This window comes from Channa argus, chromosome 9 (assembly GCF_033026475.1).
Source record: "Channa argus isolate prfri chromosome 9, Channa argus male v1.0, whole genome shotgun sequence".
Lineage (NCBI taxonomy): Eukaryota > Metazoa > Chordata > Actinopteri > Anabantiformes > Channidae > Channa > Channa argus.
The window spans coordinates 6958022-6971267 of record NC_090205.1 but is presented as its reverse complement, the minus strand read 5'-3'; the positions used below and the strand labels follow the sequence as shown (position 1 = coordinate 6971267).

General features: G+C 39.2%; 1 protein-coding gene across 4 annotated transcripts in view; it reads right to left on the bottom strand.

Annotated features, from left to right (window-relative positions):
- The window catches only part of man1a2 (mannosidase, alpha, class 1A, member 2), a 118149-nt gene that overhangs the window by 86901 nt on the left and 18002 nt on the right, over positions 1-13246 (bottom strand). For all 4 annotated transcript variants that reach the window (XM_067515696.1, XM_067515694.1, XM_067515693.1 and 1 more), the window contains exon 3: positions 6744-7005. In XM_067515696.1, coding sequence (XP_067371797.1) covers positions 6744-7005 — 262 coding nt within the window. The remainder of the gene's footprint in view (positions 1-6743; positions 7006-13246) is intronic.

Genomic DNA, 13246 nt, shown 5'->3' with positions numbered 1-13246 from the left:
CTTGGTGAAACCTCCACTTATACTTCTCAACCGATAAATCTTTGTTTTTTGTTGGTTTTTTTATCTTAAAGTGACACTATTCTAAAGATGCTTTCACATTTTGGGGACAATGGGAAGTTATTCCATCTTATTTTTTTTAAAGGACTTATTTAAAGATACATTATTCATACATTAACTCCTGACAAAAGTAGGGCTGCACGATATATCATCTCAGCATAGTCACTGCGATGTGCACATGCTCAATAGTCACACTGCATGATGTGCAATGCTTATGCTGCTTGATGCAAAAGGCAACTCGCATGGTTGTGATTTTCCGTGACTAATCTAAAAAAGAAGTCATCCTGCACCAATACTCTGTTTTACAAATTCCAGGAGAGCTGGTTTTTGAGCATTACATTCCCACTTGAGGACAGCTGTGTATCCTCTTTGTGCTCTGTGGGAATTAAAACAAACACAACCAAGTTGCCATCTGCTAATTCTCACAGGCTGCACACACAACAAGGACCTCTGTGATGGACCAGAGAGGGGATTGAGAGGACAGATGAATCATAAACGTGAAAAACGAAACGTCAATTTAAAGATCACAAAGTAGATAAACGTTAAGACCCCTTAGTAACTTTACACAGATTTATACCATTTAAATGGTCCCACTTTTGCTTCAGAGACTGTGTTTACATCATTTAAGTAATCAGATTATTTAAAGAAATAGTTTCGATGTGCTTAAGACATCAGAAAGCAGGTTTCTGGAAATCTGCATATACATCTAACTGATAAGTAGTCAAGATTTCTCTTTTACCCCAGACTTGTTGTGGAAGGATAGATCACAGATTTGAATTGTTAAGCGGCAGAAAAAGCAGCATCCAGATTTTTCTCTCTTTTTTTTGTTTATGTCACAGCAGAGTGACAGCACAGGGCGAGAAAAAAAGAAAAGAGAGGAGAGAAACAGCTGATCCACAGCATGAACTGTCTGAATAAAAAGCAGCAGTGAAGAGGAACTTATTTAGACGCTAACACAGTTATATTTTCTGTTGGACTTCGATTTAAAAAAACGAATGAGCTCCATTAATGAGCTCTTTCTAATTCAGCCTTTTCACTTGGTTGTTTGCTTCTGTCTGGAGAAACGGATCTTTGTTCTCCCGTTTACGTGACTGTTAAGACGACTGGCACCTGGTTAATTAAGTCCATGTAAATGTACTGATAGTTTGATTAGCAAGGAAAGTAAATCTCACTGACAAATATGAAGCGCATTTGCAACACTAACTAATGAAATCCCCCAGATAAGGTTTAATGTGCAATACTGTTGTGTCAGCTTTTTTAAGTATTGTGCAGCTTTGATCAAACGGAGTTGATGCCAACTAAATGTGTTTAATGAATAGATTGTTTTAGTGTTAACATATCGGTGTAAGTACCAGCAGTGGTGGCTTTTCCGTGATTTTGCCACAGGTTTCGTGAAGCTGCTACAGTTCCTAACGTTTTAGACTAGAGATAAAAACACTGCTTTCCCACTGTAGCGCTGATAATTACCAGCTGCACAATAAAGCATGAAGGCAACATTTTATAATCATACATACAACGTGAAAATGTCACTAAAAAGCAGTACTTCATGTACAAATATTGTTCCATTATGGCAACAATGCACAACCACAGGATGTATCACATATTTAAGTCCACTTCCTTAAAGGTTAATGCCAGTAATCAGGAATACATTTAGCAGCTGAGAACTCTGTTGACATATAGAATCATGCATAATGTATACACATATAGTGCATAATGTCTTCTGCAAAAGAAATGTCAACTTCCTACCACATGCTATGAAAGGCTGACTTACAAGGGAGCATCAAGCACTACAATAGCAAGCAGGACTGCCTCACAAAAAATATGTAGCCTAGACACAATCCAGGTTCAAATGCTTATGCTTTCATAAACAAAAGAAAAGGGAATGGATGTAACATATTCTACCCGCATGTTTTTCATTCTCCAGATAACATTTTTTTTCAACGCCTACTCATACTGTTAGACTCAAATGGGGATGAGGATTTCTGAGCCTTGTAAAAGTGCCCAGATGAGGCACTTTGAGGACTCTGCCGAATGACAGTGAGTTTGAAAGGGATGGGGAAGTCAACAGACTGCGGCAAAGAGTCAGGAACAGTGAGCGATGGACAGAAAGAGATACAAGAAAGAAATGGGTTCAGAAGAAAAACAAGACACATGGAGAAAATTGGTTAAATGCAAGACAAAAAGATGACAGTGTGTGAGGAATGATGAAAACTGAGCTGTGCCCCGAAGGCAACTGCTCCACAAACACAGACACATACATACAGTATTGGCCTGGTGTGCAATCAACATACAAGACCATCTGCCAAGTCAAGGACTCAAATGGAGAGAGAGGACGCCAGACAGACAAATACATAGTTTACAAAGAAGTGTGTAAGGGACACTCACTACTACCTCAGCAAATAATCCACACCTGCATTAGAACCTGTGCTCCATGCTGTGTCTATCCAGGCCAGTCTGGAACATTTCAGCTGCACTTTCAGAGGAGTTCAGTTGTGGGCGTTACAGACACACACTGTGATGGTTTGCTCTTTACTCAACTGCCACAGCTCAGTGACTGGAGAGGCAAGTCAGCAGTCAGTTCTTCAGTCTTCAAACATTGTACTGCCTCATGATGAGCCAAAGTGGGCAGAGACGCATGTCTGAGAGGAGGCTGGTTTTTTGTTTTTTTTTTTTTTTTTTCACAAGTCTGGTATGATGATTCTGCAATTAGCACTAATCAATTTTTAATCAAAGGCAATCTGCATCATTTGATAAGTCATAGATGTTGGAGCCTCTGAGGCTGGTCCACCTGGCTCAGTCTATAACCCCTTTCAGACGTGCAGCATGCTGCTCTGTGCTGAATCGTCCGAATGACTGAAAGTGAGTGAATGGGTTTTTATCACTCAACTGCCGCTGTAGTTTAGTGATCTTTTTTTTTAATTAGATGCACAGCTCTGATGTGCTTAAATAAACAGTTTATTACAGATTAGGTTTTATATCAAATTGTGCCTCCTGTGCTCGCTGATCACGCACAGGAGTCAGGAAATCGAGCGAATTTTCACACCTGCGGACGCAGATCACTTTTCCGATTCCCCACTGTGAGTTACATGTCTGAAAGGACACTCCGGATACTTTGAGGCTGAATCCTACCAACATTGACCAGAGTTCATGTCTGAAAAATGCTCATCGTGCCAACTATGTACTAATGAAAGACTAGTGTCATTTCAACTGATGGTCAACGATACCAAAAGTTTAAACAGGCATATTTTCTTACTCCATCACATGTAGTGTTATACAGGAAGGAAGGTTTAAATATTATCACCCACAGGACAATAATGTATGTCAATCATTTTGATAACGTATTCACAAATTCAATCTGTTTGTAACTAATGTTGTAGCGTTTTGTGTCTATTCACAAAATAACAAATCGTTTTTCTCAGCTACTGTCCAAAAAAACCATAAGCATAACAACCAAAATCTTGCCAATAATTTTAGGCAATTTTATGAAACAAACACTGACATTCTAAATGAAGCTTCTAAATCTCTTTAGAACACACTGTAGCACTGATCGTTATAAGTAAGAGATCAAATTTGTTATGCAATTTCACATTTCAGGGCTCTAGAAAAGACGGGATAAACGTAAAGAACTCTTCATGAAAAATAATGAAAATGCTACCTTTTATGATTAAACACTTTAGATTTTTTTCACCATGTCTCAGATAACTAGTGTCTTTCCAACAATATTGATGAACAAACCTGTGAACATGAACTGTGCCTTTGTAACACAGCTCATTAACTTCAACAGCCAGCTTGTTTCAACAGCTGTGGGCCAACATAACTCATGATGTGACAGGTGAATAGTAAAGGAACACTTAATAGTCAAATTCATTCCATTCCTTTTCTTTTATTGCCCTGAAGCGCTCTCTATCTGCAGACATAGATTTAATGGCCGCTAATGTCCGGGTCGTGTAATTAGCAGAATACCAAAACAGCACAAAGCTCTGAGCTAATGGATGTGGAGAAAAAGAAGACTTTTTGTATTCTGTAAAATATGTATTATGAAGGCATAACATAAACAAGGTTCATTTCTATTTCTAGTTCCCTGATATAGATCTATATTAACAATACATAACCACCAGATCATTAGAAATAAAACACTTTGGCAGTAATTTTTTTGAGATGCTGTGATTTGATGAGCTGTACATTATTTGCTTTAAAATTCATGCCTTCTAATCAATCTGTGAACTTCAGTGAATTCTGTTCCATTATCAAGTTTTCTAATGTTCTTATTTATCATTTTGCCAACCTAGAGCATATTATTTATATATACTGTTACTTTATTTCTTAGCAAGAATTGAAGAAAAGAAATCCACATTAGTATGTTTTATAGAATTTTAGAAAGCAGTTGACTGGGGATCTTGAGCATAGCCTGCAATTCTCAGGAGTTGATGAAAGTTTTATAGTCTTTACTATATCGAGGACCAGTGGCCTGTGAGTTTAGAACAGGGTGGTTTCCCTATCAATTTGGGGTAAGACAAAAACATACGTTGGCTCCCAATTTAGTTTTTAGTTTTCGTTTCAAATTAAATCATGTACCTTGGGCGTTAAAACATATGATTTGCTCATTACAATTTCACTTATGTTGATGACAATTTTCCAAGCTGAGGAGGAGGAATATTTGAACAAAATGGCTAATACTGTGGCTGACTGGTGCTGAAAACAGAGATTAATGGTAAACAAGGACAAAACCCAAGTTGTACATTTCAGGCAGAAATTGGTCTTAAGACGTAATGTTATACTTAAAATTGATTTAACTGTATTGTCATATGCTGACTTGTACAAATATTGGGGTTTTATTCTCGATGAGCATCTATTATTTAAATATTGTATTAGTGTTTTCTACAATTTATGCCAGGTTTTTTGTTTTTTGCCCGACTAGCTGAAATTTAAAGGGTTTGGTTGATTTGAAATGCAAACCTTGCTCAATGTGTCTGCACTGCTGGGAGCCCTGTTCACTAAGTGTGACTCAAAACAGTTACATAGTGTAGCTTTAAAATGTCTCTGCATGGTCAAAATCAAGAACTAAATTCATTAAATTCATTTATTTTTTTTAAAGAACAGGAGTTAATAGCTTGTGGGAAGCTTTTGTTCACAGATTCCCAATTTCGTCATCTGTCAAAAATTGGTGCTACTGCTTTGGTTGCCATTCTCATTTCAGCATCTCCACACTACAAAACTGTCCTCATACCCCAGAAAACAGAAACAGAGCAGAAAAAAATAATTAAAATTGATTAACCCCACTCCAATAATTAAACCAGAAGCAAAGAGAGCAATCACTGATCCCTCAGCCATGAACTGTGCATGAGACCAAATTTGAAACCAAACATCTAAAAGGTGACGCGGGAAAGACCCTATCAGAGATCAAGTCAGTGAGAGGGTATAATCCTATAAAGAGTAATTTGGTGAAAGACTGACTCAGCAGCTACCGCTGCCTAAATTACTGCCGTTTACGTGAAACCTAAATGATGACAAGATGGAGGCTAATACGTCTCCCTTCGCCCTACACTTGATTTGACAACGTGAAACGCAGGTCAAATGGCTGCCTGTCGCTTATTTAAGAAAAGAAAAAAGCTACAGTCCTACAGTCCCACTTGTGTAGCAGTGTGCCATTATGGTTTCTACTTCGAATCACAAGGCAATCAGGAAAAGGGGAGTGTGCTGTGCCGTAGCCCATACAGCTGCTACTTTCTTGCTCTTTCGGGAGTGTATGGCATTCTCTCTGAATGGTAATTATGAAGGGAACAAAAGGGACATTTACAGACAAAGGCGGGTTTGGAGTGAATGGGCCAGCTCCAAGTGCTGTTTCAAGAGAGACGATACGAGGTAATTATGCAGGAGAACTTGCAGGGGGGAGAAAGGAAGACGAAGAGCAAAGAGAGGGAGATGTGCTGGGGGCTGGCTTAGTGTCTATAGAGAGCAGGACCAGATAGCACCATCTGCATTCTGCACCAGCACTGTCCGTCTGGCTAGCTGTGTTTTTTTTTTCCCCCTCAATGAAAGCTGGCGCCAAGACAGACAGTAACCAGCAGAAATGTACTCAGATGGACAGTGCAGTCGAGTACAAACTCGTCCTTACACACACGGCTTCCTGTTTTCACCCTACTTACACTATTTGCAGGTTTATTTGTGAATGAGGAGCTAATGGCACCGATTTAAGTGTGACATTCAAAATATTCTATATTATATATTAATATATTATATTATATATAATATCACGTTCTCTCTAATAAAAGCCGTTTTAATATCCCACATTTGTTATTTGATGAAAACACAGATAGGAACGTTAGGACAAAATTACTTGTACTAATGGGGGAGTATAAAGACGAAGAAGGAACTTAATACTTTTAGACTTTTTAAAATGATATATTGAGTGAAGTCTAAGAAATTGGGGAGGGTTGCGTCATGAAGCGCATCCGGCGTAAAAACTGCCAAATCAACATGCGCACAATGATCCGCAGTGGCGTCGCTGAACTCACGGGATAAGCAAAAAAAAATAAATTAAAAAAAAAAGTATATTGAGAATTAACTACAGTCTTTGTAAGTTTACTTACAGTGAAATAATCGGCATCAATCCTATCAGAGAAACAATTCAACAGAAACTAATGTTCTTATCAGTGGGATGTTTAAACAACATGAGATCATCCTACCTCTCGGATTTTATCACGTTTCTCTTTGACGTCAGGCTCTAGTGGCTCTCCATCACTGACACCCACCACTTTGGGCATGGGAACAGGTGGCAGGGGTTTAGGTCCCGCATCCTTCTTTTTCAAGTCCTCCACCACTTTGTTCTTCTCCGTTTGAATCTCAGCCTGCAGCTCCTCACGTGACTTCCTCAGCTTCTCTTTTGCCTCCTGCAGTGCTCGTTCATGGTCTGCCCGAATCTTGTCCCGCAGGCTCTCCTCCTCCTCCCTGTAGTAAGGAGAGAAATGGCAGGTGATGCAGGCAGGTTTTTATATCACTAGAAGTTTCCACAATGTGGTTGCTAGTCTCGCTGCAAAAACACGTTTTTTAACCGAGGCTACTGCACAAAAGCACAATCATTTGGAGAAGAATGACATACAGTGTGGTTTCTTTTTAAAAATAAAGAAAGAAAGAACTGGGGCTGTGCCGTGTTGTATCGTCTATCATCTAACAGTATCATATTTGACAACAGAATCGCTTTTCACTAATTTATCTGCAGTTTATCTTGACATCACTCGTCTAGCTGGCATCATCTCCCAAGCGCATAGACTTGGTAAAGTTGAATCCACACACTGTTCAGTCAGGCTGTTCTTCCTGTATATGCAAACTCTAGAGTTGGTATAAGATGGCCAGGGTCAGCAAGCAGCAAGTCTGCACTGCAAGTTACTGCACACACAGTTTGTGTGTTGACAAAATAAAATGGCTTGTATAGTCAGTAGCGTTTAGTTTAAGCCATTATGTGCACATTGCAATGACTCAACATTACCAAAAGAAATATTTTATAAATATCATACAGCTCTAACTGAAACAGTTACAGAAGGTTATCACTGGGTACAAATTAAATGTTCAGAAAAGGTGAATGTTTGCTGAACAAAAAGCAAATGCAAAGATCAAACCTGGATTTTTTCACCATTCAAATAGTTAATAGTTTATGTGGATGGGTTTTTTTTCTTTTTGCCAGTTCTTTTAATTAGCGAGTAGCAACAAAACACAATATGTGCTCAAGTAAGGTCCTGCATCAAGTGCATGCAGGGCAGTGTGAAACTGAACCTTTGTCTTTGACTTCCATGACCAGATCTTAATAAACATTGCCACTAAATCTGCAGGGTAAGTAGCTTTTGTAAAAAAAATAAAAACAGAGGCAGGAAATCAAACTATAACTCACACAGCTCAAATTTAGATTACTGTGAAGGGGGCGAAACCATGGGTCTCTGAAGGGAACTCCTACCCCTACCCCTACCCCCCTCTGTAGTTACTACAGCTCCAGGAAATAGGACAGGTGCAGAGAAACGCAACGAAGAGCCAAGACAGATTGAGACAGAAACATCATCCGAGGTGCCACATGGAGATACAAGCCCCAGGGTGCTGACACAACTCGGCCCCGTGAGGATGAGCGTTATTAATGAAAACAAACCCAGCAGGGTGCTAAAGGAGAAGGTGACAAGATGACGAAGACACTGTACTGTTTACTCTGCTGTTAGAAAAACTACAAACCACTGAAGCCATAAAATACATGTAAATGAAATATTAACCATCAGAGTCAATTTTTGTCATCTTCAGCACAGTGATGAAGGAATTCTGAAGTGGCAGAAGGCAGGCTGGCATTTATAGGGAGGCTTACAATAAAACAAAGGGCTGTGCAATAGCCTACACATGAACACATGATTACAATCACAAACCACTTACAGTCTGTGTCCTGAACACAATAACAGAAAAGATGTAATAGTCTACATAGCAAATGCTCAACTATTTATAGGCAAATTACCACAAAAAATAAAGAGATTTACATTGATAAACTTTAAAATTTTCATTACATACAAATTATATGACCAGTGATTTACTTTAGCTCACAGCCTGTAAATTCATCATATTCATAATATGGCTACATGTGGGAGAAAGGATATACATTTAAATATGATTTACCTTGGGCAAAAGAAGAGCCTTTACTTTTGAAATTAGACCATCGGTCCTAAAGGTAAATTCTGGCGATGTCAGTTTTGTTCAGGATTTAAATACATTTTAAATCAAGCTGAAATCTGTTTGATGTCTTGCACTGGGTTACAGGCGAAATTACCAAACATCAAGACGAAAAGAAGTCAGTAGGCAAGACGGGAAAAGGTAAGAAGGAAACAAGATGAATTTCCTAAGACACGTTTGTCACTACCTAATCGCTTCATCAGCTCTGTTGTATTGCTTAAGTTGTCAGTTCTATAATTACATTTACTTTGAAATATCAAGGATCAATACGCCTGTGTGTGCAACCGGTCACCTCACAACTTCAAAGTCTTTAAATGTGTCAGATGTGAGTTGCCAAGTGCAATTATTCTAATATGTCATCCGAGGACAACTGTGTTTAGTAACGACCTTCCATGTGACAAATTCTGGAAACGTGGGAGGAACTGATGACCTGCTGTGATCCGTGTGGACTCAGCTGCAAGCCTCCACAGTGCTACAACATCTCGGAGAAAATGAGACAACAACACAGAAATTGTGTGTCCTTCTACAGAAATAAACATCCACAGCTAAAAGATTGAAATACATGATAATTATACCGTTTACAGTGTTCACTGTATTGCTTATACTGCGGGTACAAATCTTTCCATGTTCACGGCATACGAGTGGTAAAACACAGAGAAGCAAAGTGTGCAATCACACCTACTGTTCTGTAAGTTAAATGTGATGCATGAATTTGTTAAACAAAAGTGTTAATGCATGCGGCCAAAAAGAGATAACTGCTCATTAGGTCTTATTTATTATATTAACTTCGACAAGTCATGTTTTCTCATCTTGCTCTTTAGCCTGAGTTGAGTCTTGTTCTGTATTTTCCATCCTTACAGTGGAAACGTAAGGTCAGGATTTATATAGATTTCCGTCTGCACAGGTGCTTTTTTTTTTAAATAATTTTTTTAAAAAAAAGTCAAACAAATGAGCAAAATGTAAAATAAAGACATGAGTTTAAAGAGTGGGCTCTACACATGTACTGATGATACACACAGTGCAGTGTGGCTGCATCATCCCACTAAAATTAATGGTGAGTCACCAAAATACACAATATTAACTCATTAAAAGTATATGCTGTTCGGCAGTAACGAGGCACATATGTGCAATGATAATAAAGAAAAAATAACCAGTATAGCTGTTCTCTTTTTATATTTATTGTAAACACTAGCAGCAGCTGTGCGATGATACACCCAACCAACTAACACCCACTCACAGCAGCTGCATACTGGGCTATGAACACTTCCAAAAACACAGGTTACATATACTCTGTCTCTGAAAGCAACAGTCTGCGATAACATGAATTTTCTTTAGTATTATTTCCCGAAAATATTAGCAAAAGTTTTTGCAAAATGAGCACTTTTTTTTTTCTCTCCAATCTCAAAAGGCATCTGAAATAATTGCAATGTGACACGACGACTCCCATGAGCACCACCTGCACACAGTGTTTGCTCATTAGTGCAGCCTTCCGCACTAGTGAGCGATGGTACAGGACACTGAAAACAAGACATCCCTGTGAAGAACCTGGTGGAGATGTAAACCAGAGGAGATATGTGGTAGCACATACAAGGTGTAACAAAACCCAGAGTCACAATAACTACAAGTTTGACATATCAAATGATATATTGATAGTCTAATAGTTTTTCTGCCCTAATAAGCCTTTTGCTGGGCCCCTCTATGTCAAAGCTAATCAAACAGCTGACTGAATTGTTCAGGCAGTTAAGGCAGGACTGTGTATGCAACACATGCACAATATAATTTTAGCATCGTCACTGCCATGTGCAAAGGTCTGAGGACATACAATGTCAAGTAAGGCAAATTAAAACACATCTCACTATAACTTTTTAGCTGCTTGATACAAAGGTGAGTTTGCAGTACTTTTCTATAACTAATCTCTATAAGAAGGTTTTCTAATAGAACACATTTAAGTATTCGCCATCTGCAGGGCTGAGACTGCAACCATTGTTGGAGAAAGTGTGACTAAATTGTGTAACCAGGAAGCCGCAAATATGCCGCTTTACATCACTCCAAAGGTCTGGTGGAAGGATACCAAAGGAAGAGAATGTGAAAGAAAGCAGCAATATACTGGGAAAAAAAGCTAGAGAAATTAATGACAGACATTTTTATACTAATTACCCATCACACACCACAGTGTGCATCCATTTTATACTTCTATGAAAATGCTGAATGTGGGGGCCAATAGAGACCAAAATAAACAGCCTCTGTGTTATGCAACACTGCCCTGAAAACAACTCATAAATATTCATATTGCATATCTGTGTGTGTGACTTTAATTGACATAAAACATATTTTGCAACACCAAGACAGCAACTACTGTGTATGTGTTTGTGCCACTGCATCTGCAGAAGCCTTTCAAATGAGTTGTATTTACTTTGAGGAGTTTTCATGTTTATGCGTAGTGCATGCGTGTATTTTTTAGTTTGTCTGATGTGTGTGTATGCATGCATACAGTATTTCTTTCCATTGGAAGGTCTGATTAAATGTCTGCAGATCTGAGAGAGAGATGCAAGGGAGTTTGACCAAAGCCACGGAGGAGGTTAGGGTGATGATGGGGACTGATTGTGCTCCATATACACATCTACATTTAGAGTGCATCCAGAAAGTACTGCAAAGAATAACGAGAGAAACTGCCCAAAAAAGGCGTGTCCAACCTTGTAGCATCATACTCAAAAAGACTTGAAGCTGTATTTGGTGGTAAAGGTGCTTCAACAAAGTGCAATAAGTGCATACATTTACTTATTATTTTTCTTTTTTTTTCTTAAATAGGCAAAGGCTTCAAACAAACTTCTATCACATTGTCATTATGGGGCATTTGGTCCATTTCAAAATGTGGAACAGGTTAGTGTGAATACTGTCTGGATGCACTGTATACACAGAAACACACTGACACACAACTGCCTTCCATCTCACATGTTCTCTCCTCCTAACATGCATTGCCAGACTCACTTTTGTATTGCCTGTGATTCCCTTTAAGGCTCATAAAATGTCAAACATGCAATTCAGAACACATGAACACTGTTACCGTGACAAAGACAACTGCAGGCTGGAGCTGCTGCACACTCAGGTAACCATGACAAGGATCCCCCCACCCCACAGCAACAAAATGTGACTGAGGCAAGGAGAGCTCCAGCACTCTGATTACTTGCGTCAGCCCTCCAGTGATCACTTCCTTATTTTATCAGCCTCCCTGCCCGTCACTGAGATTTCTTCTTCAGTGTCAATTGGAAATCTGCTGCTCAGCAAACACAGGTCCTTTCCATGGCAACAGGAAAGGACTATGTAACCATAGCAACAAACTGGCACGCGCACAGCCACAGGCATGGGGGTCAAAGACAGCAAGTCAAACCTTAATTACCTAATTTTCTCATTTATGCAAGTGGGTATGACTGCTAGGCCACGAGCAACTGCACAGTATCTGAATGAGTTGCTACTCGGGCTTTAAGGGGGAAACACAAACGGATGGTGTGTAACACCAGTAAACGTGAAAGTGCTTAACCAAACCATTATTTCAAGTAAATCCGATTTTTCATTGGCAAAAGATAGATTTATAGGAAATGTGAAACATGTGTTGTCTATGTTCATCTAAGTAGCTAAAGCTCAATGCAAAGCACCCAAACTGCAACAGATCCAAACAGATTGGCCACACTGAAAGCAGAATTCCTATGTTGCAAGGCTGATCAAAAACCCCCTTAGCTGGAACCCCTCCACGTCCTGGGATTACAACTACCTCATGTGACTGCGTCTTATTTCACACTCCAAAGACACAGAGTTCAACCCATTTCCCAACAAAGCCCAAGTGTGTCCCACTCTATGCCAATCCGTGTGACGCCCATGCTTCATAAGACATGGCTGTCACAGGTGTATCTCTGGTTATGTTCCCAGACTCTACACATCATTGTGCATCATCACATCATATACACCAACACGAATGGCTCTGAAGGAAAAGCTGACATTTCAGCATCAGTGTGCTTTCTACAATGACGGTTAATTTAATGAAATGTATTACATGTTGACCTTTCTGTGGATGTTTTATGTTGCCTCATTATAAAGCTACAGAGCTACAGTCATATGCCAAAATGGACCTATAATGAAAACAACTGTAGCATGAATACTATGCTTTCTTCACTCTCTACAGGCTGTTGTATTGGGCTTATATTAAAAAGTAAGATGCTCTGTTGGAGCATTTGGCGTACAACTCTGTAATGGTTTGCAAGCTTTAGCTATTGTGCCAAACAGTGCATGGCATCATTTTGAATGTAAGCATGTGGCAAAAAAGAAAAATACCCTCAAAAATGCAGAAGCACAGCAACAGTTCTGCAGCACTACAAAAACCTGAGATCTGCCATCAATGCTTCTTCCTCAGAGCTTAAAAATTAATTCAGGACACGTAGTATACATAGCCTCAGGGTCGCCCCGAAGTACAACAATTCTGTACATAAAAAGAAAAATC